At 51.1% G+C, this 24,546-nt stretch overlaps 1 protein-coding gene across 9 annotated transcripts in view; it reads left to right on the top strand.

Annotated features, from left to right (window-relative positions):
- AACS (acetoacetyl-CoA synthetase) overlaps positions 1-24,546 on the top strand; it is a 76,964-nt gene that overhangs the window by 18,390 nt on the left and 34,028 nt on the right. For all 9 annotated transcript variants that reach the window (XM_063785296.1, XM_016924612.4, XM_016924611.4 and 6 more), the window contains 5 exons: positions 2,521-2,634; positions 7,714-7,811; positions 18,967-19,081; positions 19,265-19,346; positions 23,379-23,526. In XM_063785296.1, the coding sequence (XP_063641366.1) occupies positions 2,521-2,634; positions 7,714-7,811; positions 18,967-19,081; positions 19,265-19,346; positions 23,379-23,526 (557 nt within the window). The remainder of the gene's footprint in view (positions 1-2,520; positions 2,635-7,713; positions 7,812-18,966; positions 19,082-19,264; positions 19,347-23,378; positions 23,527-24,546) is intronic.

The raw sequence follows: 24,546 nt of genomic DNA on the forward strand, positions 1-24,546 counted from the left end.
GGTCGCCGAGGCTGGAGTGCAGTAGCACCATGTTGACTCACTGCAACCTCCGTCTCCTGGGTTCAAGCAATTCTCCTGCCTCAGCCTCCTGAGTAGCTGGGATTACAGGCGTCCACCACCACGCCCGGCTAAGTTTTATATTTTTAGTAGAGACGGGGTTTCACCATGTTGGCCAGGCTGGTCTTGAACTCCTGACCTCAGGTGATCCACGTGCCTCAGCCTCCCAAAGTGCTGGGATTACAGGCGTGAGCCACCGCGCCCGGCCTAGAAGTGAATTATTGATGCATGCAATAACTTAAGTGAATTTTAGTGGCATTGCACCAAATGAAAAATGCCAATCTTAAAAGGTCACCTTCTGGCTGGGTGCGGTGGTTCGCGCCTGTAATCTCAGCACATTGGGAGTTCGAGGTGGGTGGATCACCTGAGGTCAGGAGTTTGAGATTAGCCTGACCAACATGGTGAAACCCCGTCTCTACTAAAAATACAAAAATTAGGTGCAGGTGCCTGTAATCCCAGCTAACTGGGAGGCTGAGGCAGGAGAATTGCTTGAACCTGGGAGGTGGAGGGTGCAGTGAGCTGAGATCGCACCACTGCACACCAGCCTGGGCAACAGAGCAAGACTCCGTCTCAAAAAAAAAAAGGATCACTTTCTATATTTCATGGAACATTTCTCCCTCCCTCCCTCACTTCCTCCCCTCCTTTCCTTCTCTCCTTTCCTTTCTTTTCTTTCTTTTTGACAGGGTCTCACTCTGTTGCTCAGGCTGGAGTGCAGCGGTACGAACATAGGTCACTGCAGCTTTAAACCTCTGGGCTCAAGTGATCGTCCCATCTCAGCCTCCCAAGCAGCTAGGGCTACAGGTGTACACCACCACGCCTGGCTAGTTTTTAAATTTTTTTTTTTTTTCCAAGACAGAGTCTCACTCTGTCACCCAGGCTGGAGTGCAGTGGTGTGATCTCAGCTCATGGCAGCCTCAACCTCCTGAGCTCAGGTGATCCTCCCACTTCAGTATCCTGAGTAGATAGGACTATAGGTAAGCACCACCATGCTTGGCTAATTTTTTAAAAATTTTTTTGTAGAGACGAGGTTTTACCAGTTGTCCAGGCTGGTCTCGAACTCCTGAGCTCAAGCAACCTGCCCACCTTGGCCTCCCAAAGTGCTGGCATTACAGGCATGAGCCACCCTGCCTAGCCTTAGTTTTAACATTTTTTGTAGAGTCTCACTATCTTACCCAGGCTGGTCTTGAACTCCTAACCTCATGTGATCTTCCTGCCTTAACCTCTCAAAGAGCAGGGATGATAGACATGAACTACTTCTCTCAGCCTATATAACATTCTTGAAATGGCAGAATTATAGAGCTAGAGTATATGTAAGTGATTGCCCGGGGTGGGGGTGGTGTAGGGGTCAGGGATGACTATAAAGGGGCAACAGGAGGGAAGGGTTTGGGGTGGTGGAAATGTCCTATATCTCAATTGTGGTGGTTGCAGGAAATTCCGTAAGGTGGCAGAGAACCTCGCACGTGCATGTTTCATCCATGTCTATTTCCTGGAACCACACATACGCACATTGCATCCACGTCTGTTTCCTGGAACCACGCACACGCATGTTGCATCCACGTCTGTTTCCTGGAACCACACACGTGCACATTGCATCCATGTCTATTTCGTGGAACCACGCACGTGCACGTCGCATCCACGTCTGTTTCGCGGAACCACGCACTTGCATGTCGCATCCACGTCTGTTTCACGGAACCACGCACGTGCACGTCGCATCCACGTCTGTTTCGCGGAACCACACACATGCATGTTGCATCCATTTCTGTTTCCTGTCTTTGCTGGTGTACTCTGTTTATGGAGGATGTAGCCACTGGGGAAGCTGGGTGAGGGGGACATGGGACCTCTCTGTACTTTCTTTGAAACTTCTTGTGAATCTGTAATTTAAAAAAAAAACCCCACAATTATAATTAAAGGATTCTTCAGTTAATAAAAGCATTCCCAGTAGAAAATCTTATTTATTTATTTATTTTGAGACAGGTTCTTGCACTGTTGCTCAGGCTGGAGGTCAGTGGTGTGATCATGGCTCACGTGATCCTTTGCCTCAGCCTCCCGAGTAGCTGGGACTACAGACGTGTGCCACTATGCCTGGCTAATTTTTACGTTTTTGGTAGAGATGGAGGTCTCACTCTGTTGTCAGGGCTGGTCTTGAACTCCTGGGCTCAAGCAATCCTCCCACCTCAGCCTCCTAAAGTGCTGAGATCACAGGCATGAGCCCCTGCACCCGGCCTAATAGAGAATCTTTACGCAGCACATGTTGTTAGTGTATTTGTTCGGCTGACTCTCGCAGCCTTTCTTCTGTGTGAGGTTAAGTTGACCTGTATCTTGCTTGTGTTCCCTGCGTCTGTTTTCCCTGGGTGTAGATTAATAACCTGCATTGAAACAGGTGGGATTTTTCATTCAGTGTCTGGCTTGCAACTTTTCTTTTTGCGGTGGTCTGTGTACAATTTACCCTTTTTCTCTTCCCAGGGGAAGGCAAAGAGGAAATTGTGAAGGTGACTTTTGAAGAGCTGAGGCAAGAAGTGGCTTTGTTTGCAGCAGCAATGAGGAAAATGGGTGTGAAGAAAGGAGATCGGGTTGTTGGTAAGTATTTTGGGTGCTGGTGATGGTTTGAGGGAGGAGACCAAGGTAGAATGGGTGATGTGAAGGTCAAGACGGCTTTCAAATAAGAGGGAGTCATGTCATATTACATGGAACCTTGTGGGACTTGGACTCTACATGCAAGGCGAAAAAATAGACCAAGGAAAATTGCTGAAAGAATATGCTGCTCTGTGAAGGCAGGAATTTGCTTTGCTTTGTTCCCTGCTTTGTCCCAGAGCCTAAAACAATTCCAGGAACATCAAGGGGGTGCATTCAGTATGGCTTGCTGGAGGGATGAAGGCGCATTCAATACGGGCTTGCTGGAGGGAGGAAGGCGCATTTAGGAGTTAGCCCTGCAGTGAGGCAGGGCAGGAAAGGGCAGTCTGGGCAGCAGAAACGGCCTGTGAAAGGCCTGGAGGCTGCTGAAGGCAGCAAGCAGGAGGCCACAGGCCTGGAGGCAGCGAGCAGGAGGCGTCTACACGGGCATTAGGAGCTCTGTGGGGTGGAACATGGAGGGCAGGAGGTGGGGCAGGTGCCCAGGTCTGATCCCAAAGGCCTCGTCCACTTTCTTCCACTCTGCCTAGAGTTTCCTGAGGTGCTGGTCTGTTCTGACGCCCTTCCCGCCTTGAGCCATAAAGCAAGGGAAGTAGGACCTAAGAGCAGGCCCCATTTGGGGATTGTTCTGGAAGGAGCAGGGGCTGGAATCTGTAGACCTTGAGGCGTGGTTTGTCTTCCCACTCTGGGCCGGGGCTCTCCTTTGTTCCCTGGGATAGCAACTGAGGATTTCCCACGAAGAACTGCTTAGGTATTTTTCTTACAATTTTCCTTTCACCTTGACTTGTGGAAAAAATGTAAAGGCCTGTGCATGGACCTGTTCTTTACCCCAAACATACTTGTTAGTTAATTGAGATGCAGGTAGGTGTGTACATGGGGATGAGCAGGTGCAGACGAAGGAGATTTATCTTCCAGTGCAGCCCTGGTGGTTGGGGCTCCCAACCTCCCTCCCTTTCCCCTCCATGTCATCGGACAAGGACCACAGGGGGCGGGTGGCAGGAAAAGCCACTGGGGAGGGGCTTGGGCTTTGGAGCCTTGGTGTTTGGCACGGGTGTGCCTCTCCCGAGGGAACTTACTGCAAATTGCCGTTCAGCTTGTTTGCAAAGAGGCAGGAGGAACTGGGCGGCCTTGTCATCTATAAGTGCAGTAAGTGGCTGGACCAAGAATCCTGTGCGCCAGGCCCCACTACCCTGCCCCGCCTCCCCCTTGAGTAACAGGACTGGACATGGAGTTAGTGCTCAGCGTTTGGTAGCTGACTAGGAAGGAATCTAGCGATGGGCATGCCGGCTGCCTCCTGTCTCAGCCCTTGGCGGCCTGTTCTCCTTCGGCCTATCCTCAGGGTTCACCCTGGCTTGTCGGGGTTGCCTCCTCAGAGGCCGTTCCTGGTTAGCCTTCGAAAAATGCATCCCACTCTTCCTGCACCTGCTTTCATCATAGTCCTCATGGCTCACCTGAACCTGCAGGGATCTTGGTGTGTTTGTGTGCGTGTGTTCTCCATACTAGAGGGCAGGGGCTTTGTTTTCTCTTCACTGCTGTATCTTCATAGAGAGTGCCTGGCACCTAGCAGCATCTAAGAAGTGTTTATTGAATGAATGACTATGGGTGTTGGGCTGATCATCAGAGCAGACTTTTTTTTTTTTTTTTTTTCTTTTTGAGACAGGGTCTCACTCTGTTGCCCAGGCTGGACTGCAGTGGCGTGATCATGGCTCAACTTCAGCCTCGAACTCCTGGGCTCAAGGGATCCTCCTACCTCAGTCTCCTGAGTAGCTGGGACTACAGGCACGTGCCACCATGCCTGGCTAATTTTTGTATTTTTGGTAAAGACAGGGTCTTGCTATGTTGTCCAGGCTGGTCTCAAACTTCTGGGCTCAAGAGATCCTCCTGCCATGGCCTCCTAAAGTGTTGGGATTACAGGCATGAGCCACTGCGTCTAGTCACAAAGCAGGCATTTTTGAGGCGGAAACCTCACTTTTTGGGTTCTTCTTGGTCGTCTGATTTAATCTGTACACTCTTAAGGTCTTGCAAAGGAATGCAAAATGTTCTATCTCCAGTTTTTTTCTTCCCTCCCAATTCTCATTTAAAAAAATCTTTTGAAGCAAACGTTTCTGAGTGAAGGAGAGACAAAACAGATTATATTGGGGACAGCCAAGGTCCCTGTGAGCTATGCTTTCTTTGAGGAGACGCCTGGCCGCGATGCCCTGGACCCTTCAGAGGTGAGCTGGTTCCTTGTGCCCCAGCCATTTTGTGGGTCTCAGTTGGATACGGATTTGACCTGATCATAGTTACTAGGATTTGGGACTTTGAGTTTTCCAGAAAACAGTAGAAAATGATTAAAATGGGGTTGGATGCTTTAGAGTCTTCAAAAGATGGAGTTAAAGCTGCGCCTAGCTCCGTTTTCCTTTGTCTGTGAAGTGGTTCCCAGGGTTGGCGTCTGATGTACCATGGGAGAAGGGCCAGCTCCTCCTCACTTGTCAGCCACATGGAGTCAGATGGTTAAGTAGCCTCCCCTGGGCACCGAGTCCTGCCCTGACCCTGGGGGTGACAGTGTTGAGATGCTTCAGTTTACACTCATAGCCAAGTCTCATCTTTGCTGCAAACTCAGCAAATGCCAACCATCTGCCGGATGTGGGTGGAACCCCATGGTGGTGTGACCCCTGCCCCTTGGATGCTTATGGCCCAGCAGGGGAGTCACCTGTGAATCCAGACAAACAGAAACACCCACTGCAGGGGGGAGAAGGAGGGAAAAAGGGAGCCAGCTGACTAGGGACCCCTGGGGGCACACCTGGGTAGCTGCACCTTGCTCTGATGAGGCCTTGTTCATGGCCCTTCGTCTCGTGACTGCCTTCTGCCCTACTGTACAGGTCCTTTACTCTGGAATGTGTAGAGTGATCTGGTTAATTGATCATAGTCTCTGTGGCCATGAGGATTCCCTGCCTCTGTTGTCATGAAAGCCAGCCTGCTAGGAGATGGAGGGCCTGAGGACCTCTGCCCCTTATAGGCTTGAATATGGCTCTTGACAGTACTGCTTGTGTTCTTCATTCCCTCTCCTCTCTATCCATCCAACCAACCATCCACCAGTCCACCTGTCTGTGCAGCCATCCATCAACCCATCCATCTGTCCATCCATCTATCCATCCTTCTCTCCACCTACCCATCCATCCGTCATCCATCTATCCATCCATTCATCTATCCTCCACCCATCATCTACCCATTCATCCATCCATCTTCCATTTATCATCCCTCATCCATCATTTATCCATCCATCCATCCATCCATCCTGTCTATACATTCTTCTCTCCATCTACCCATTTACCCATTATCCATCTATCCATCCATTCATCTATCCTCCACCCGTCATCTACCCATTCATCTATCCATCTTCCATTCATCATCCTCATCCACCATCCATCCAACTATCCATCCATCCATCTGTCTATACATTCTTCTCTCCACCTACCCATCCATCCCTTATCCATCTATCCATCCACTCATCTATCCTCCACCCATCATCTACCCATTGATCCATCCATCTTCCATTTATCATCCATCATTCATCCATCCATCTATCCATCCATCCGTCTATACATTCTTCTCTCTACCTACCTATTTACCCATCATCCATACATTCATCTATCTTCCACCCATCATCTACCCTCCACCCATCATCTACCCATTCATCCATCCATCCTCCATTCATCATCCCTCATCCATCATTTATCCAACTATCCATCCATCCGTCTACACATTCTTCTCTCCACCTACCCATCCATCCATCCATTCATCTATCCTCCACCCATCATCTACCCATTCATCCATCCATCTTCCATTTATCATCCCTCATCCATCATTTATCCTACCATCCATCCATCCAACTGTCTATACATTCTTCTCTCCACCTACCCATTTATCCGTCATCCATCTATCCATCCATTCATCTATCCTCCACCCATCATCTACCCATTCATCCATCTTCCATTCATCATCCTCATCCACCATCCATCCAACTATCCATCCAACTGTCTATTCATTCTTCTCTCTACCTACCCATTCACCCATCTTCCATCTCTCCATCTACTCATCTATCCTTCACTCATTATCCATTCATCCATCCATCTTCCATTCATCATCCCTCATACATCATCCATCCAACTGTCTATACATTCTTCTCTCTGCCTACCCATTCACCCATCATCCATCTCTCCATCCATTCATCTATCCTCCATCTGTCATCCGTTCATTCATTCATCCATCCATCTTCCATTCATCATTCCTCATCCATCATCCATCCATCCATCTGCCAGCCATCTGTCCTTTATTCTTTCCTTCCATCTATCCATCCATCCATCTGCCAGCCGGCAAATATATGAGGACCCTTGATGTGCAGGGCATGGTAAAAGGCATTTGGTAAAGCAAAGAACAAGACAGGCAAAGTCCCAGCCCTCATGTGAGAACCAGATACTAGACGGCCAGTTACACAGGTGATTATTCATTTGCAGTTATGCTAAGTTTGGTGAAGGAGAAATACAGTGTGCTTTGCAGGTAACTAGTTGGGGGACCTGAGTTCACCGGGTTGGGGGCAAGACAGCCTTGGAGAAGGCTGCTCTGAGGAAGTTTCATTTGAGTGAAGAGCTGCAGGATGAGCGCACACTGAGTGGAGACTGCTGGTGTGCGTGGAGGAGTGTTCAGCAGATCAGACAGCTGTGCAAAGGCAGGAGGTGATTAGGACAACTGAGGAGTCGGAAGAAGGCTGCTGTGACCAGATCCCAGGGAGGGATGGGGAGCAGAGGGAGGAGAGCCCACGGGGTCATTGTCATCAGAGCATGGAGAATGGATTGCAGGGGGATGGTGGGGAGTGGACAGGCTGGCAGCAGGTGATTCATCTGGGCGGGGGCTGGTGGTCAGGATCCTCAGGCAGTTCAAGGCCAGCCCCCTTCCCACTCTGACCTTGGCTCTCAGAGGAACCTTTTGGACATCTGCTACCTCCCATACACCCTGAACCCAAGGCTTCTTCCTATGTTTTCTCCACAGGTTATTTACCCAACAGTGAGCACGCTGTCGAGGCGATGCTGGCTGCGGCAAGCATTGGTGCCATCTGGAGCTCCACGTCCCCGGACTTCGGTGTGAATGTGAGTCAGGGTCTGTGACAGAGGGGGCACCCCTTGCCCTGTGAGCATCCTGGGCAGGGGCTGTATGGGCTGAATTCCCAGGGGAGCCGGACAGCAGCGTGAGCCCAGCGGGAGGAGGTGGCGTTGCAGCTGCCTCTATGGGGAAAGAAGCCAGAAGGACTCGCGTCTGGTTCTTCCTTTCAAGCAGTCCTGACGTTCCCCCACTCCTCGCCGTGTTCATCGAAGACGTGGGCAGGTGGCGTATGCAGCACCCAGTGTTGTTAAGGTCTAGTAAGGTCGAGCCCTGTCTTCCTCACCTGGGATTTAGTGACCACGTGAGGTTTGCTAAGTGTGTGTCCTCTGAAGAGAGTTCTCTAGATTTTTGTTCTCAAAGTCCTGCCTGCAGAAGTTCCCCAGGACCTCCCTGTGTTGGTTTCTGCTGTTACCAGCCCCTTCCTCTGGACCCGTACTGTGTGGGTGTGCACTCCGGGAGGGTGGTCTCTCTGTCCCCAAACCACCCCAGGGTGTGTCCAGCTGCCCAGAGTGGCCCAGGCAGGGCCGGAAGCATGTGCTGATCCCCACTGGGGCCCCCCAGCCTATAGGTCTTTCCACGGGGCAAATGAAGCAGCCGCAGAGCGGGTCTTCCTGGGGCCCCCACTCCCCAGCCAGGGCCCTCTCCTGGCTGCAGAGCCTTGAGCGTCAGGGACCTTCAGGAGCCATGAGCCCCTGTTACAGGACATGCAGCAACCGTGTCCCTGACCGCTCCTCCTGGTGCCAGCTGCCTCTGTTCTGGGCCAGGCCCTGTGCCGTCCGTTAGTCAGCAGCAGCAGCTGCAGGTGTGGCCGCTGGCCCTTTAAAACCCAGTGCCCGGGGTTGGTGTCTGTGCTTGTCCACAGGTGAGGCTTTTGGGTGTGAGCTTAGAAATCATGTCTACTTAGAGGCTTGCTTTTTCAGTAAGGTTTTGGAGGAGGAGTGTCCTTTCTCCACACCGTGGGAGGAGAGATCAGACACAGGCCCGGAGGACTGAGACTGGCCAGCCGTGCATCGGCCGCAGCACCAGCTGGGCTGATCATGGAGCCCTGCTGGGTTCAGGGAGGGCGTGGCCACCTTGTAGATCTGTACTGTGTGGCTGAATGGCCGTGCCCTGCCTTCTGGAACTTTCCTGTGTTCTTTCCCAGGCCATCTCACCCTAGGACCTCCCCAGGTCAGCAGAGACTGACCTGAGACAGAAATTCAACCTGTGGCCTCTCCTGTCCCTAGGGCCCTCTGTGGGGGCTGCCTGGGCTGCTGGGGCCAATGGTGTCCTTGTGGGAGGGTCTGGAGGGGTGGAGTTCCTGGACTGGACACTCAGACCCCTCAGCCGACCTTGAGCCAGGCTGTCCAGGGCAGAGGGAAGGGCCCCAGGGTGAGACGGCAGGATGGCAGGGTGTGCTCAAGGCCGGGCAGGCTGGCTGCCTCTGCTCCATGTGGCTTCCTTGATCAGTGTCCTTGGGCAAGTGCCCTGGTGTCCCCAGAGGAGAATGGCAGCAGTGTTAGTGCAACTGCACAGATGGCAGGAGCCACGTTTGTGTGGAGCTGGGGACAGGGTGTGACCCTCCAGGCCAGCCCAGTAAGTGTTAGCTACTGTTTGAACTAGTCGGGAGATGGGTGTGTTTTGAGTTAAATTATGACTAACCTTTTGTAAACGGGTTGTGAGAGGCTGGGAGAGCCGTGTGTGGCAGGGGAGTGATCATGGCCTCCCAGAGCTGGAGTGTAGCCTCCTCCCCCTGGAGAGGTGATGTCAGAGCAACTGGAATCGGCCTTTGGTGGTTTGTCTGAGGCCAGGGAGTGGAGAGAGGGAGAGCCTCTGACTCTGCATGGCTGCAGTGGCAGGGCTGGACCCCAGCCTGTCTCACAGCTGCATCCAGCCTCGCTGGGTCATTGTCCTGTGCACGTCACTCCCCGCTGACTCCAGTCCGGCAGGATCTGCCCATCCTGGAAGGACTCAGGAGGGATGCATGGCTCTGTAGCAAACATGGTCTCGGGGACACTGCTTCCTGGCCGGGGTTGGTCCAGGGTTTTCTGGAATCACCGCCTCCCCGAGCCACCTCTGGAGTGGGAAGTGCTGGCCGAGCTGCTGGGCGCACTAGATGGCAGCATGGCTCTGCTCACCCCATGGCTCCCGCAGCTTCTGGGAAGTGAACAGTCCCAGGCCCTGCGGCTACGTCTCAGGTCAGAAAACAGGGCCACCTGCACTCCTGCTGAGACGCTTCTCTCTGTCGCTCATTTTGCTAGTGTCCGAGGTATAGACTCCATCCTGCCGGAGACGGGGCTGTGTGTGACACACGTTACTCGCACTCGAACTGAGATCCAGCCGGTTGGCAGGGAGTCTGTTGGCATTTGGTGGCTTCGTGGCAGACATTATTGGGCAGCACTCCTGGCCGCATGCACCCAGCGTGGGAGGCCCTGCGTGGATGCCATGTTCATAGCGCTTGGTCCCACAGACACCTGGACACCCGCTGTCGGAGCTGAGTAAGGACCTGGCACAGGTCGACTGCGCGAAAGCCTCTGCTCACCCTCCATTTACCATCCTTGTTCAGGGGCTAAAACTAACAGGGATGAATTCCTGGAGTTGCTGATGAGGTGGGGCTGGAACTGAGCCAAGGCTGATGGGTTCTGGGCTCGTGGACAGTTCCTGCATCGGTTTGCAGATCTCTACTTAAAAAAGAGATCCCGTTTTTAATTTCCAGCATCACCATGTTAAACTTCAGACTGTGCCCCGTTTTCAGTAAGGGGCGCTCTTCAGAAACTGCAATGAAGCGTGAATGTCTTCCCTTTGGAATCATGTTTTCTCTTGCTTTGAAATTATATTTCTTTGAATCTCAGAGAATATCGTAAAGGGAAATTGCCACTCTCCTACAAATCCTGTGTTGACTTCTGGTCTCTGTTGATGGAGTCGCACCGTTGGACTCGTGGGTTCACACGCCTGTCCACTGAGAGCTCCTCGGCTGGCTGTGCTGGGTGCTGAAGGGACCCTCTCTGCTGCAGAGCCACAGACCGCAGTGGGCTGTCCAGGGAGTGCTGGGGCATCCGTCTTTACTCGATGACACTGGGGGAACGCGTTTCTGGCCTCCGTCACTCCCCTGTGCTTTACTTCTACCCATTCCAGGCTCTCTCCCACCACTGCCCACCTCCTTCTGCCTGCTCTCTGCTGGCTGCCTGGGCATCTCAGCTTGCCTTACTAATGCTTTTGGGCTCGGAGGGCATCGCCAGGTTGGGGAAGTGCTCTGTTCTAAGGGTTCCCAACCTTTCCAGCCCCAGCAAGATCTCTAGGTCCTGAGTCTTTTGATGGCTTTGGGTTTTTTGTTTCACTGTTTACCTTTGAGCCTTTGCCATTTTCAGAGATGTCAGAGAAGGCCACCCTCTGATCCCTGCACACCAGAGAGCCCAGCCTGTAGCCTGCAGGCCTTGTCCTCCTGAAGTGCCATCAGGTGGCCGTGTGTGTGTGTGTGTGTCTGTGTGTCTGTGTGTGTAAATAGGACAGCCATTCTCGCTCGCTCTGGGTGGCTGTCAGCATGATTCAACACCGGCTGTTGGTTTCAATGCTTGATTGGTTGCTAAGCACCGTATTCAGGTCAGACACATGTTCATAGGTGTGTTTGTTTTGTTGCAACATGAAAGCCGTCCTCGAGCAGCTCTCCTGGGCCAGGACAGGCTGACAGCTGGTTTTGGATGCTCGAGATCTTGATCCCTGCTGGTCCAGCCAGGAAATCTTCAGCTGTGTCAGAGGACCCCTGAGTCTTTTCATGGGGCTAGGGGCCAGACCTCTGATTCAGAAACACTCGTCTTTGTAGCCTGATCACTGTCACTGTGCCTGGGGTCCTGTGGTATTTGAGCCCCAGATCACTGGCAGGCTCAGTCCTTTCACCTTGAGATCCTGGTCACCCTGTACTGGGCTGGTTCTCTGAGATCCCAGTTTCCTTGTGGAAATTCTCTGCCGCCCTCCGGGGCTCTCCCAGGCTGGCTCTCTCTGTTTCTTCCCTGGCCTCAGGCTTCCTGGCAGGTCTTCCTCTGGGCCCCACTCCACCTGCCCCTGGGTGTTGATCTCTATGTCCTCTGTTCAGAACAGCCTCTTCTCCCTCCCGCCTACCCTGTGGGACCTGCTTATTCTTGACGCCGGGCTTTGGAGATGCTGACTCCAGCGGCTTTCTGGGTTTCCTCCTCTTCCTCCTGATTCAGTCTGCTGCAGGATCTCAGCACCCGAATCTGTTCTGCTGTTTTGATTTTCTGTTCCATGTATGGTATTAGTGTTTTCTGAGTGGAGCCAGCACAGTGGTGAGGAGCACCAGCACCCACATCAGACAAGCCAGGCTGCAGCCCAGCCATGCCTCTGGCCAGTTGTGAGGCTTTGGGCAAGTCACTCACCCCGTTCCTGCCTTATCAGGGATAGGGAGTGGATACTATTGCCCCTCTCTTTTTTTTTTTTTTTTTTGAGATGGAGTCTCACTCTGTCTCCCAAGCTGGAGTGCAGTGGTGCGATCTCGGCTCACTGCAAGCTCCGCCTCCTGGGTTCACACCATTCTCCTGCCTTAGCCTCCCAAGTAGCTGGGACTACAGGCGCCTGCCACCATATCCAGCTAATTTTTTGTATTTTTAGTAGAGACGGGGTTTCACCATGTTAGCCAGGCTGGTCTCGATCTCCTGACCTCGTGATGCAAAGTGCTGGGATTACAGGCATGAGCCACTGTGCCTGGCCTTATTGCCCCTCTCTTAAGGCTGTGAAGGGCAGTAAGTGCCTCTAATGAGCTCAGACTGGGGCCTGGCACATAGTAAGCATTCAGTAAATGCTCAATATGTTTTAACTGGCAATCATTTCTTCCCCACTAAACCAAGAACTCTCAGTCCATCTTAGAATCCTGGGCACAGAGAGGGCGCCAGTGTAGACATGCCATTTGTGGTTTGTGTGTTCACCACAGCCAAGGTCTGGACAGGCCCCTTACCTGTGGGTGAGGGAGCTTGGGTGTCAGGAGTGTTGGGACTCACTTTGCATAAGGGGTGGCTGGGGCTGGAGGGAGCCAGGTGCAGGGATACCTTGTCCAGGGCCATGTGGCCAGGAAAGGGAGGAGTAAGGACCATGGCCTTAGAGTAGGTTGAATGTGTTACCTTGATATTTGCATAGAGACAGCGTCAGAAGTAAACAGAGGGACACCCAAGTCCCAGCAGGACATGAAAGAGTCTGAGAAATCGCTGTGCATGCACTTAGTTAAGTGGACGTGGTGTCTTTCCAGGAAGGGCAGGCACTTGCTCTCGGGGGGTGCATCTGGGCACTGAGAATGGGGAAGAGGGGCTTGCCTGGCTGGGGGTGAGCTTCTGTTTAGATGCCTTGTTCCAGTGCCAGTGCCCAGGCGCTGGTCTAGGGGGTGAAGACTTCTCTCCTGGATGCTTCTGTCCCAGTCTCCTGCCCATCAGAAGTGGCTGGGGAGGAGGAAGGGGTGGCATTCTCAGTCCAGGAGGGTTTGGTGCCAGGAAGGGCCATTTCTGGACATGATGTTCTTCTGATGGATTTGGGCAGGGTGTATGATAGCATCAGACCCAAGGAGGGCCAGCCCTGGTGGCCTGTGGAGTAAATGCTGGTGGGACCGGGGTGCCACCTGCCTGCAGACTCGGCCTGTTGCTGCTGGACTCCTGGGGGGCACCATTTTGGGGCTTTCTGCAGCCACCTCTGTGTAGCAGTTTAGAGCAGAAGAAGTAGTAGTAGGAAATAGTCTTTGTCCACCAAGGGCGTCACTGAGGAAGGGGTACCGGGGGTACCCTTGAAATGGAGGAGGGAGGAGGTGGACGGTGACCGAAGGCCTGATGTCCTGAGGCCAGGGGCCAAGTCCCTGTTACCTGTATGTCCCATGCACTTTTTTTAAACTGATGCTGAAGTTGGCCAATGTTTTACTTAATGGTTTTACTTAAAAAAAAAAAAAGTGCGTTGGGGCAGCTCCAAGGGCATCTCTGTAATAATGTCACAGTCATTCCCTTGTCCCCCACCCGCCCGCTGTGAACTTTGCTGAGGGGCAGAGGAAGTGGCGGGAGTAGAGAGAAGCTTGGGTTGGTCTGCGCCTCCTCCTGTGCCTTCCGCAGTGGCCAAGGTGTTCAGCTGGAGGAAGACCCCTCCTTCCTGTCATGACTGTGCATCCTGAGAGCACTTCAGCCTTCCTTCCCCCTGTCCAGTCAGCACTGGCGGGGCTGCCAGAAGTTCTCAAGACTCAGGGAGCCCCAGAGGAGCTCACAAGTCCCCAAGGGGAGCCCCATCTCAGTAACCCCCGCCACTACAACCCTGCCAAACCAGGAGCTCGGGCTGTGCCCCACACCCTTTCACTCCCTTCCCTACCGTTGGCTGTTCTTGCCGCCTCTCCACTGTCCTCCTTCATACGTTTGATTGGGCGGTTCCTCGGTTCCTCCGTGACCCCGGCTAGGCACTGCCATCTCTCACGCGTGCCGTCATAGTAGCTTCCGACCAGTCTCGTTTCTGCTTCTCTCTACTGTACACCTTTTTATCTTTTTCTTTTCTTTCTTTTTTAACTTTCATCACCTTTCTACTATCCAGTACACACCCTTTAACAAGTGGATCCAAACCAGTGTTTGTTTCTGTCTCTCTCCCAGATTAAATATTCTTTAGAGGGCTGGGCTGGGTAGCTTACACCTGTAATCCCAGCACTTTGGGAGGCTGAGGCGGATGGATCACTTGAGTCCCAGAGTTTGAGAGCAGCCTGGGCAACATGGCAAAACTCCATCTCTACAAAAAAGAAATAACTTAGCTGGGTGTGTGGCACACAGCCTGATCCTGAGCCCGGGAGGTTGAGTCTGAGTGAGCTGTGATCTGTCTACTGTACTCTAGCCTGGGTGACAGGGCAGAACCCTGTCTAAAAAAAAAAAAAATCCTTTAGTGACTTTCTCATTTTCTTTTGTTCTGTTTTTCTCATTACCTTTTTTTTTTTTCTGAGACAGAGTCTCAGTCTGTCACCCAGGCTGGAGTGCAGTGGCATGATCTCAGCTCACTGCAACCTCTGCCTCCCAGGTTCAAGTCATTCTCCTGCCTCAGCCTTCCAAGTAGCTGAGACTACAGGCGTGCGCCACCACGCCTGGCCAATTTTTGTATTTTTAGTAGAGATGGGGTTTCACCATGTTGGCCAGGCTGGTCTTGAACTCCTGATCCTCAAGTGATCCACCCGCCTTGGCCTCCCAGTGTTGGGTGTACAGGCATGAGCCACCGCTCCTGGCTCTCATTACCTTTTCAAACTGTATTGCTGGGGTTTAACACCACTATTTATTTTGCTGGATTGAGTTATATGTGGCCACCTTGCCTAACTGATTTGTTCTAGTGGTTTTTCTGGTGACTTTCACAGATTTTGTGTGCAGCTGTTCCCATTGTGTGCAGGGGGCAAACTGTTTCTAGTTCCCACCCCGGGACGTAGGTGGGGGTGTTCGGCACAGGTGCAGGTGGGCTGGGGGTGGGCGTCTTGCATGTCCTTTTCTCACTGGACATCTTATCTTTTACCAAGTGCGAAATGTGCCGTCAAGTGTCTGCCAGATACCTTTTGTCAGTGAGGAAGTATCCTTCAGTTTCCAGCTGATTAAAGCATGGGTTTGGAAAGCATGTTGCCTTTTATCAGAAGCTTCCAAGATAATCATGTGATTTCCCCCTCCGTTAGCCTGTTGCTGTAGTCAATAACATTGGTCTGTAATCTCTCTCTCTTTTGGTTTGTGTGTTTCCTGTCTTTCTCCGACTTCTGTAATGGTTTACGCAGAAGGGATGCTGTAGCTTACAGAGACTTGGTGGTGCTCGCCTGCAGAGCTGCCCACCCTGGTGTCCCTGGAGGAGGTAGACCTTTGTCACTTCAGCTGTGGTGCTGCTTTTTGAATAAATTTTGGTAATTTTTATTTTCTTGAGAAGTCATCCATTCTATCTGGATTTCAAAATCTATTAAACATTGTTTTCTGGCTCATGAATCTTTTATTCTGTAGTCAAGTGTGATTTCTAATTTTGAGAGGCCACATGCTTCAGCTTAGTCACCTGCAATATGAGGGTGATAAGGCCACCCATGTCCAAGGTCATTCTGAGCAGTAAATGAGCGAATATCGGTCCAGTGCTTAGGGCAGCACCTGACACACGGTAAGTGTTCTACAAGGGGTAACTGGAAATGTTAGGTTTCCTTTTTTGTTTGTTTGAGATGGAGTCTCGCTCTATCACCTAGGCCGCATGATCTCAGCTCACTGCAACCTCTGCCTCCCGGGCTCAAGCGATTCTCCTGCCTCAGCCTCCCGAGTAGCAGGGATTATAAGCATGGGCCACCGTGTCTGGCTAATTTTTCTATTTTTAGTAGAGATGAGGTTTCTCAATTTTGGTTAGGCTGGTCTCAAACTCCTGACCTCAAGTGATCTGCCCACCTTGGCCTCCCAAAGTGCTGGGATTATAGGCGTGAGCCACTGTGCCCGGCCGAAATGCATTTTTTCTTCTTGATCAGATTTTTCAAGAAGCTTACTTTTATTTTATTTTAAGACAGGGTCTTTCTCTGTTGCCCAGGCTGGAGTACAGTGCTGCGAACACAGTTCACTGCAGCCTCGAGCTCCTGGGCTCAAGCAATCCTCCCCACTCAGCCTCCCACGTAGCTGGGATTACAGGTGCCCTGCTAATTTAATAAAATAATTCTTTTGTAGCTGTCCAAGCTCGTCTCCCAAAGTGTTGGGATTACAGGCGCGAGCCACCATGCCTGCTAAGAAGCTTATGTTATTGGTTGTTTTGGAAAAATGATTTTTGGTTTTGCTGGTCAAGTCCATCATTAGTTTTTCCTTATGGCTTTAATTCCTTCTCTTTTTTTCTTTCCCTGGCTACCTAATTTTGAGTGTAGTTTACTGAAAACATTGGAAATGGAAAACAATAACATTTGCAATTGTTTTCCTGTTGTGTTTCTGATAGATCGTATGTTCTGGGGAGTGGGAACCCTGTCTGTCTGGTTCCCTGGCACGGTGCCTGGCACCTAGCACATGGAATAAACAAATGCTTTCTACTCCCTACTCTTCTCTGTTAATTCAGCTTCTAGTTGGGGAAATTGGACAGTGTTGAGTAAACTCTGAATCCTAGAACTGTTAGCACAGAAATTGTCAAATTTTATCACACCTCAGGATCATCTGGATGGCTGGTGAGAACAGATTGCTGGGTCTCCTGCAGAGTTTCCGATTCATTAGGTCTGGGGCCCCAGGTGAGGCTGACTGGCTGCCTGGGGGACCACACTTTGAGCTGCCCAGCCTCCCTCCCACAACACTCTGCCCCTTAGACTCCCGCAGAGTCAGCGTTTCTGCTTCCCTGCTAAGAGTCACCAGGGAGCCCTGAAAAGAAATGCCCGCTGCTCCTGACCCGTTAATTAGTTATCCTAATGAGCTTAATTAACTTAATAGTCCCACTGCAGGCGATGCTACCAGGCAGCCAGGGTGGAGAGCCCTGTGCTGTGAAGTCCTTACTCACAGGTTCTGGGGCCACTGTATGTGCCCTGGGGGTAGCCCTAGGTGTTGGTCTTGAACTGCTTGCATCAGGCTCATGTGCGAGGGAATAGCAGCCATCTGGGTGATGGCTACCCATGTTTGCAGATGGCAGTCTCTTAACACAGTGTAACCTTGAGGATGGCCAGGAGGGAAGTGAATAGAAGCCTTGTCTGAGAGTGCTTTAATCTGTTACTAACATTAATAATCTGTTAATAATTAATAATCTGGACTAACAGGGAGTGTCAGTGAATGTTATGAGTTCCAAGAACAAGCCCATGCCTGCATGGGAGGAATCCCCTGTTTCAGGAAAGCAATGCCCTTGGCTGGACTGCAGACTCCACGTGCAGTACAGACCAGAGACATGGGTGTGGCGATCCTGCCTTTCAAGATGGGGCTCATTAACTAGTGTATGCACGTGTAGGCTTATGCCATTGGTTGGCATAAATGCACTGCTTGGAGGATTCAGGTTCCTCTTTAATTGAAGATTCCGAGAACCAAAATATGAGGCCACTTTGCTTTGCTGTTGTGGCCTCTTTGGAAGATGAATCTTCTTTTGTATATACTAGCAGAGCTGTGCTAACAGGCTCTTTCTGTAAAGTGGGGAATCTTTTTGGTAGTGTAAACACACACTCTATACTCTTCCTATTTCAGTATATGTCTGTAAATACTTCTGGTATTTCTTGATATTGATGCCTTCCTTGGCATAGTGGTTGTTCTCAGATATAAGTTGTGCTTTGATCAACTTTTTTTTTTTTTTTTTTGAGATGGAGTCTCACTCTGTCGCCCAGGGTGGAGTGCAGTGGCACTATCTTGGTTCACTGCAACCTCTGCCTCCTGAGTTCAAGCGATTCTCCTGCATTAGCCTCCCGAGTAGCTGGGACTACAGGCACGTGCCACCATGCCTGGGTAATTTTTGTATTTTTAGTAGAGATGGGGTTTCACCATGTTGGTCAGGCTGGTCTTGAACTCCTGACCTCATGATCCGCCCACCTCAGCCTCCCAAAGTGCTGGGATTACAGGTGTAAGCCACCATGCCTGCCTTTTTAAAAAAAAACAAAAAACAACAAAAAACAAAAAAAAAACAGAATCTTGCTCTGTTGCCCAGGCTGGAGTGCAATGGCACGATCTCGGCTCACTGCAGAGCGATTCTCCTGCGTCAGCCTCTGAAGTAGCTGGGGCCACAGGCATGTGCCACCATGCCTGGCTAATTTTTGTATTTTTAGTAGAGATGGGGTTTCACCATATTGGCCAGCTGGTCTTGAACTCCTGACCTCAAGTGATTCACCTGCCTCGGCCTCTCAAAGTGCTTGGATTACAGGTGTGAGCCAGCGCGCCCGGCCTCATTGACTTTCTTTATTGGCTACGGGTGCTGGGGACACAGGGACCTGGTCATGCACTGATGATGTTGCCCTTTCTCTCCCGTGAAATGCAGTGGTCCTATTGGCTACTGAAGGTTTTTGCCATTTTTTTTTTTAGAGACAGGGTCTCACTCGTGCCCAGGCTGGAATGCAGTGGTGCAAGCATAGCTCACTCCAACCTTGAACTCCTGGGCTCAAGCAATCCTCCCACCTCAGCCTCCAGAGTAGCTGGGACTACAGGCACCCACCACCATGCCTGCTGGTTTTTGCCTTTTGGATGATCAATGATGACTTTTTCCTCCTGCTTTCAGGGTGTGCTGGACCGGTTTTCTCAAATTCAGCCAAAGCTCATCTTCTCTGTGGAGGCTGTTGTCTATAATGGCAAAGAGCACAACCACATGGAAAAGCTGCAGCAGGTGGTTAAAGGTGTGTGGCCCTTCCGGCTCCCAGCTGGCATGGCTGGGTGTGTGTGTGGGTACATAAGAGTCTGCCAGGAGTCAACCTGGGTAGTCTCTGCCCCAGATTGTGTTATATTTTGTGGGAAAAAAAAAAAAGCAGCCAAGCATCTTTGTCCTGTAACCTTGTGTTTTCTCCTCTTGCTCCTTCCAGGCCTACCAGACTTGAAGAAAGTGGTGGTGATTCCTTATGTGTCCTCCAGAGAGAACATAGACCTTTCAAAGATTCCAAACAGGTAATGTACCGCATTCTGACCCACAGGTCCGTGTGGACCCACTGGAGCTCCTGCGGGGAAGTAGGCCTCTGCATCTTCCACTTGGGGTCACTCAGAGAATTTTAGAAGTGGAGGAGGTTTTAGTTAAAAGCATCATTTTGTAGATAAGGCACCTGAGGCCCCAGAGCGAATCCCCCAAGGCCACATAGTGAATGAGTGGCGGAAGAGAGATGGTCCCAGGCACCCTCACTCTTCCAATCTGGTGTCCCTTATGTAGGGGGCTCTGATGGGGCCAAGCCCACCTTCCTAGATTGGCCACAGAAATTCTGCATAGGAAATCATGTGTACATGTATGTGCACATGGTGCATGCACTGCACACACATGCACATGACAAGGCACACACATCTACATGTGTACACATGCATGTGCATTTACACAGGTGCATACGTGCACAGGTGCACATGCATGTGTACATGTGTATGTATGGCTATGCATACATAAACACTCGTATATGTATTTTTCACCTTTTAGGACATGCGTGTGTTCCCCGTTGCTGATAACATCTTCCTTGGCTTTTCTGGCATTTATAAAAGAATAAACCACATGTTTTGTGTACCCAATAGGATTGTAAGAATCTTCATTTTTGGCCAGGCATGGTGGCTCACGCCTGTAATCCCAGCACTTTGGGAGGCCGAGGCGGGCGGATCACGAGGTCAGGAGATCGAGACCATCCTGGCTAACACGGTGAAACCCTGTCTCTACTAGAAATACAAAAAATTAGCCAGGTGTGGTGGCTGGCACCTGTAGTCCCAGCTACTCGGGAGGCTGAGGCAGGAGAATGGCGTGAATCCGGGAGGAGGAGCTTGCAGTGAGCCAAGATAGCGCCACTGCACTCCGGCCTGGGCAAAAGAGTGAAACTCCGTCTCAAAAAAAAAAAAAAAAAAAAAAAAAAAATCTTCATTTTGAATAGAGATTAAGGAAATGGATTATGGATTATGGTTTAGTCAAAGTTGAATTCTTCCCAAAGTTCTTGGAGTTATACCTTCCTTTAATTTTTCTTGAAACAGTTGTGGGGAGAGGGTTCTGAGCTCAGGCGTTTACCCCCGCGGGGTAAGCTTTCCCTTGAGCCTTGTGTCTGGGCCACTGGAGGGCACCTTGTACGTGGCTCCTTGAGGCCTGGTGAGGAGGGGCTATGTAAACATGGCAGGGTGTCTTCATACCAGCCACGGGGACCAGAGGTGGAAGAGAGGAGGAGATGGCGGAGGCCTTTTTGTTCCAGCAAGTGGTAGTCGGTGCATGGCTTGTTACCGTCTGTCAGGGTGTTCTCAGGGGCACCACAAGGTACAAATCATGTGTCCTGTCCTCCGGGAGTTGCAGTCTAGTTGGAGAGGCGAGACCCACCTGCAGGGAGGTTGAGCTGTGACCACTAGGAGTGGGAGGGACAGGATGTGCCCAGGGGTTGACAGCAGGGCCTGGGTGCTTCCCTGTAGGATCTGGGGAGGTGGCATCTGGGGGTGGCTTTGAGGTATGAGCAGGGTCTGGGGACAGCTGTGTGTGCAGGGCATATTCTGGAGCCTGGAGGGTGCTGCAGGCAAAATGGTGGCTTGGCGAGGGCCATGGTCTCCAGATCTGACTTGTCAGGTTCAGCTCTCAGCTGTGTGACCCTGTGCAAGTAACCTCTCTGAGCCTTGTGTCTCCATCTGTAAAATGGAGATGAGGTGGTACCTGTATTAGGTCGTTCTTGCCTTGCTATAAAGAAATACCTGAGACTGGGTAATTTATAAGAAAAGAGGTTTAATTGGCTTATGGTTCTGCAGGCTGTGCGAGAGGCATGGTGCCGGCATCTGCTTCTGGGGAGGCTGTATGGAGCTTGTGATCATGGCGGAAGGGAAGTGGAGCGGGCACTTTACATGGGAAAGCAGGAGTGGAGGGGGTCGGGGGGCAGGGTGCCACACACTTTTCAATGACCAGCTCTTGTGTGAACTCAGAGTGAGAACCCATTCATCACCAAGGGGATGGTCCCTGCCATTCAGGAGGAATCCACACTCGTGATGCAAACACCTCCCACCAGGCCCCACCTGCAGATTGGGGGTTACATTTCAACATGAGATGAGGGTGGGGACAAACATCCACACTCTTATCAGCACCATCCTCTCAGGCTGGCTGGGAGGATTAAATATGCTGCTGCTCTGCAAAGCGTGCACAGTCAGCTCTCAGTGATCCTGCCTGTCATTGTGCGGCCGCGGTGGGCTCTGTTGCCTGAAGCACCTGAGTCAGGATGGGCAGATTCTTCACAGGCAGGCCCGGGTGCCTGTCCCGTGGACTGTGGGACCCTGCCGACCTTAATAAATCACAACCAGGTGCCAGAGCGCTGGCTTTCTTTCATGCGACCTCGGATTTTGTGCCCCAGGTGTGTGGATGGAGGCCATGATGCATGGAGGCTAGGAGGAAAACCAGACAGGGTTTACCAGCCCCCTGGTTGGCCTGGCTATTTTTTCTGAATAATATTCATCAGCAGTTGATATAAAATGAGGGCATCCAGCAGAATCATGTTAGCCACTTCATTTAGCCCGACACCCCAGGGGCTGAACTCCCACTGCAGTCCATCCTTTGATTGTGGATGCCACAGATAAAGCAGAAACGGGTACGTGCCCATCTGTGGAGAATTGACGGGGCTGGGGGAGCCACCCTGTGGGCTTTTCATTCTTAGAAGAGCTTTAACAAAGGTAATCATTATGTACTGTGATTTATGGGCCATTTGACAGAAAAGGCTTTTCTCTGTGTGAAGTATCTGATTAGATCCGGCACTTTATAATGGGATTCTTACAGGAGGTAGAGGTGGGATGGGGTTTTCATTGGCTGTAAAGTTCCACAGTGAATAGTTTTCCTGACATGCTGGAGCAGACGGCTTTGTTTGTTTCTTGCTTAGAGTTGAATTATTTTGGATGCCCTTTTAAAACCACCATGTCTTCCCCAGGAGAAACCTTTATATTTAAGGATGCCTTCTCATGCAAGACAGCAAAATTCTTCATTTTAGTCTGTATGGCATTTGTATTTCAGAGTAATTATCCCTAGCAAATGGCTGCAGGCTGCGTTTAGCTGATTCCCACCTCCTTCCCTGAGAGAAAGTCCATTTGTCAGTTGAGTATAGGGCCAATGTTTTGAGATGGATGTTGCTGCTGAATTCACAATAGAAAACCACCTTTTCCCAAGATGGCTTGTGGCTTCTGCGGCTGTTTCTAGTGCAGAAAACAAATCTCCTGTTTGTGTCGCCCCTTTGGTGGTTCTTGGCCACCTACAACAATGCTGCCTGTCAGCTTTGGGGGTAAGCCTAGGCACACTTCCTGGGTGACAGTCAATAGCTGGGATTAATTTTATTTGTTCTTGCACAGATATTTGTATCTTGCTGTTGTAAACCTCAGGATCTAGTAAGTTAGTGACAACACATGATATTTGCTGAGCGGTTCTCTGTCATTGAGCTGTAGTTTAGGAAATTGACCCCACATCTGTAGGAAGGGCTCATTAATCTAGCATCTTCTCCTCTCCCTTCTCCCCACGGGGGAAGCATCTTACTTCAGACCCACTTGGTGAGTGCTTCCTTTTGGGCAATCATTGGAAACAAAGCGTTTGCTAATCAGGTGATCAATAGCAAACAAAGGACATGGGCTCAGAAGACTTCAAGGCCATTTCCAAAGCCTCCTTCAGCCGTGTTGGTACACACATGGCTTGTTCATTGTAAGTGATCCTTCTCCGTGGTGGTTATGAAAACACTTAAAAGATTCTCTAAAAGACAGCCCTTGGCCCTGTCAGCAGTGCTGATTAAGCAACTTGAAACCTTCACTCGTTCAATGAGTTTTCCTTCAATTAGCTTGAATCTCTGAGATCTAACTGCCTCCCCTGGTCCCAGGAAGTTTCCAAATCAGGCCACCGTCCCCCTGGAATCCTGGCTTTTCTGGGGGTAGAAACAGAGGGAAGTGCACGGGTGGAATCAGTGGGTCCGGTCCAGCATTCTGGGACGTTCATGGCGTGTTTCCCTGCGTTTTGGCCCACAGTGTGTTTCTGGATGACTTTCTTGCCACCGGCACCAGTGAGCAGGCCCCACAGCTGGAGTTCGAGCAGCTGCCCTTCAGCCACCCACTGTTCATCATGTTCTCATCGGGCACCACGGGCGCACCCAAGTGCATGGTGCATTCCGCTGGGGTAGGTCTCTGGGGAAGGCTCTGCAGGGCCTCCTGTTGTCTGTTTACTTCAACAGGGCCTCCCAGCTGATGATGGCAGTGTTGGAGTTGTCAAACTGCACCCCATCCCCGGAGAGTCCAACGTGCAGCTTCTCTCCAAGTGGGGTGCTGCACGGAGATCCGGCACTGGGCCCAGGGCAGTGGAGTGCTGCCACTTCAAAGGCTGGGATGGCACCTACCACCATGGCGATAGGCTTGGAGGTCACTGTACAGCGCAGTGTGCCTTGGGGGTGGGGGGTGCGCTGGCTGAACCAGCTACATTCACCCTGCAGGTCTGGACCACCTGGGGGATTGTGAACTCAATAGGTGGGCCCTGCCAGCATTTTAAAAAGAACGAATCAGAATAGACAAGAATAGATAATATTAGCGCAGTGCCAGACGCAATGGCCCACACCTATAACCCCAGCACTTTGGGAACCTGAGGTGGGCAGATTGCTTTGAGCCCAGGAGTTTGAGACCAGCCTGGCCAATATAGCAAAACCCCATTTTTACTAAAAAATACAAAAATTAACTGGACGTGGTGGCACATGCCTGTAGTCTGAGCTACTCGGGAGGCTGAAGTGGGACAATTGCCTGAACCCAGGAGGCGGAGGTTGCAGTGAGCTGAGATCATGCCACTGCACTCCACCTGGCAACAGAGCCAGACCCTGTCTCAAAAAATAAAACTAAAATGAAATATCAGCACAGAATAGGCTCATAAGAGGTACGGGTGGTGTTCTGTGAAGCTGTCGTTACGCGGAGCAGAATGTGTGCGTGTGCTGGGGGCGTTGTAAAACTTAGGTCTGACCGTGGGTTGTGGTCAAATATTTGAAAGCCACTGGTTAGGTTATTAGAAGGCTAGGTTACTAGGTTATTAGGTTATTATTAGAGTCTAATTAACTGAGAAAGAGCCTGCCCGTGCTGTGAGTCTGTTAGGGCTGCCATAACAAAACACCACAGGCTGTGTGGAACACCAAGGTGCTGCACAGTTGCTCTTGTCTGA

The sequence above is a fragment of the Pan troglodytes genome, chromosome 10 (assembly GCF_028858775.2).
Source record: "Pan troglodytes isolate AG18354 chromosome 10, NHGRI_mPanTro3-v2.0_pri, whole genome shotgun sequence".
Taxonomy (NCBI): Eukaryota; Metazoa; Chordata; class Mammalia; order Primates; family Hominidae; genus Pan; species Pan troglodytes.